The sequence below is a fragment of the Camelina sativa genome, chromosome 16, assembly GCF_000633955.1.
Source record: "Camelina sativa cultivar DH55 chromosome 16, Cs, whole genome shotgun sequence".
Taxonomy (NCBI): Eukaryota; Viridiplantae; Streptophyta; class Magnoliopsida; order Brassicales; family Brassicaceae; genus Camelina; species Camelina sativa.
Window position 1 is genome coordinate 10,740,050 of NC_025700.1, and position 2,392 is coordinate 10,742,441.

The 2,392-nt window shown below is 37.5% G+C and overlaps 1 protein-coding gene across 4 annotated transcripts in view; it reads right to left on the bottom strand.

Moving 5' to 3' along the window:
• LOC104750318 (inactive ubiquitin carboxyl-terminal hydrolase 53-like) overlaps window positions 1-2,385 on the bottom strand; it is a 5,386-nt gene extending 3,001 nt beyond the window's left edge. Inside the window, exons 1-7 of one of the 4 annotated variants that reach the window (XM_010472095.2) lie at window positions 1,422-2,385; window positions 1,212-1,340; window positions 991-1,111; window positions 852-898; window positions 484-569; window positions 282-379; window positions 15-154 (exon numbers count right to left, since the gene is read on the bottom strand). In XM_010472095.2, coding sequence (XP_010470397.1) covers window positions 15-154; window positions 282-379; window positions 484-569; window positions 852-898; window positions 991-1,083 — 464 coding nt within the window. In that variant the 5' untranslated portion in view covers window positions 1,084-1,111; window positions 1,212-1,340; window positions 1,422-2,385. The other 3 variants (XM_019237551.1, XM_010472094.2, XM_019237550.1) reach the window with 3 other exon arrangements.

Genomic DNA, 2,392 nt, shown 5'->3' on the forward strand with positions numbered 1-2,392 from the left:
TGGACAGTAAGTGCCTATAGAGTTCCTCTTCTTTTATCTGCTCCGAGACAAACGCAGAAAAGAAACTACGTAGTGCAGACGGAACTTGGTTGTCAGAAAATGGTTGCCGATTGTGCACCAAATCTTCTTTAAGAACTTTAATGTTACAGAGGGACTGCAGTAGCCAAAAAAAAAAAAAAAATCAAAGATAAGTTAGTAAAGAGATAATAACAGAAAATTAGAATGAGCTGAATCAGAAGAAGAGAGTTTAGGTTTTGAATTATTTTTGTTGTTGACTTTACCTTCAGTATCATGTCAAGAGCTGAATTGTATCTGGATACAGCTTTTTTGCCATGTACCGACTCCAAATTTTTAGACAGTGAACCTTCTCCATGAATATCTTCAAGATGGCAGTTAAGGAAATAAGAATCATACATTTAATACATCTAAAAACAGTTTTTAAAATATTCGTCAATTGAGAAGGTCTTTTGAAACCAGGGTCACCTTTAGTAGCTTCGTCTTGATTGGATGAAATTTCAGATTGACCCTTTTCACGAGTATCGTCTGGTTCCATAGGATCTTCTTCTGCCCTGTTTAGTGAAGTAACTCTCGGTTCAAGGTTGACATACGATTCGCTAGACATAGGTCAGAAAACGTTTTGTGTGATGAAGCACTGAAGCACAGAAGCCTATGGTTTGAGAAAACCCTCCTCATAAAATAAACAACACTATATATATAAGAAAAAAAAAAACCCCTAGAAAATCTTAATTAAAAATAAGATAATTACTAGAACAGATAATTACAAATGAGAAGAATTATCCTAAGTCTACGTTCATGGTATATTATATAGCTTCTAGAAGAGAGGTACTTACTGTTCGACATTCTGATCAAGAAGACTAGACATACTTGTTGAAGTTCTCTGTTATGCCATGAAAACCATTCATTCATACTCGTACAACTGAGTAACCAAATATTCATGGAAGCAAATAGAGAATTTAGACCATCGACGACCTTGTTGCTTTTATGGTTTTTTCTTCTTTGACCCTGACTTCTTCTCCTTCTCTTGTTTTTTCTCGGATAAAGGTTCTGGAAGTGCTTTGACATCCATATCTACAATTCCATCTAATTCTTCCTAGAAGAAGATACATACATTAAAAAAATAAGGTACTTTCAAACAGAAAATCAAAGGGAAGATGAAGGCTCTTTGTATAAAGCCAAAGTTACCAACCAACCTCCAAGAAGCGTTTCAGTGGTTGAAGGATATACGAGCGGTAGTCAAAAACAGAAAGTCCGACAAGGCTGTTTATCAAATCAATCCTCGAGTTTTCAACCAACAAAATCTTTGAATCCATTAGCGGAACCTGCAAGTCAATAGATACATTACGGTGACAACTTCTGTTATTTTTTTATGTCCTTAAGTTAAATCCAGACCACAATTTAACCTTTTTGGTGACCAGAGATTTCAGATGCGTAATGGACTTCAACACTATATCATCACTGATACGTTTATGCCCATGTATATGATTCAGGCAATCTACTAGATCGACACAATCAAATGTCGGCTGCAATGCTCCTTCGAGAACATCTCGTACTGCACACAAGAACAGTTTTGTAGTGAGAGAATTTCCAGCGTCTCTCCTTATATATTCTTCACATTTATTGCATAGAAGAGATCCATAAATGTTCCTCTGATCTTCCGGAATATTCCTTCTTCTTTCATCGTCGCGTGTACATAAGTTCTTGGCGTCAGTAAGAGCTGCATCATAACATATCATTTTCATTTTCTTCTCATATTTGGTCTCCAAAGTCCTACACATGAATTGAACAGCTCTCAGAACAGCCACCCAAATATCAAGATTATGTGTCCTGATAGGTCTGGGAAATCTAAAACTCTCATCTCCTGAAGTATAGTCTGCTAACCAAGATAAGATATCATCTCTATGAACTTGTGCTTTGGCATAGTGAACACTGGGATCAAAAACATTGGCTGTCCCTTCATTATCAAATCGAGCCAGCTCGCATTTCAGCAGTCTCTTATCCAGAAGTAGAAATGTAAACTGAGGATCAAAGTCGATCTTTTCTCTAACTCGGGTACCATCCAAGAAACTGTCCCCTGCTCTGCGAACCAGATCTGTGCCATCATCCCTTTCACCTTTGATGTTTTTTAGAAAGTGCAGGATGTGACTGAGTTCATTACATTCCAGAAAGCAGATACTCTGAGGTGTTTCAACTAGACGACACTCGGTAATAATGGTATGCTCAGAAACTTCGAAGTGTGCAAGATACTTAACCACAAACTGTATCATCCAGTCTCGAATGCTACAAGACAGAATTTTACGCTCCCAAAACGACACAAGGAGCAATGGGATTTCCTCGAGTAATTGACTGCGCTCTTCGTCTACAACTAAAGGCC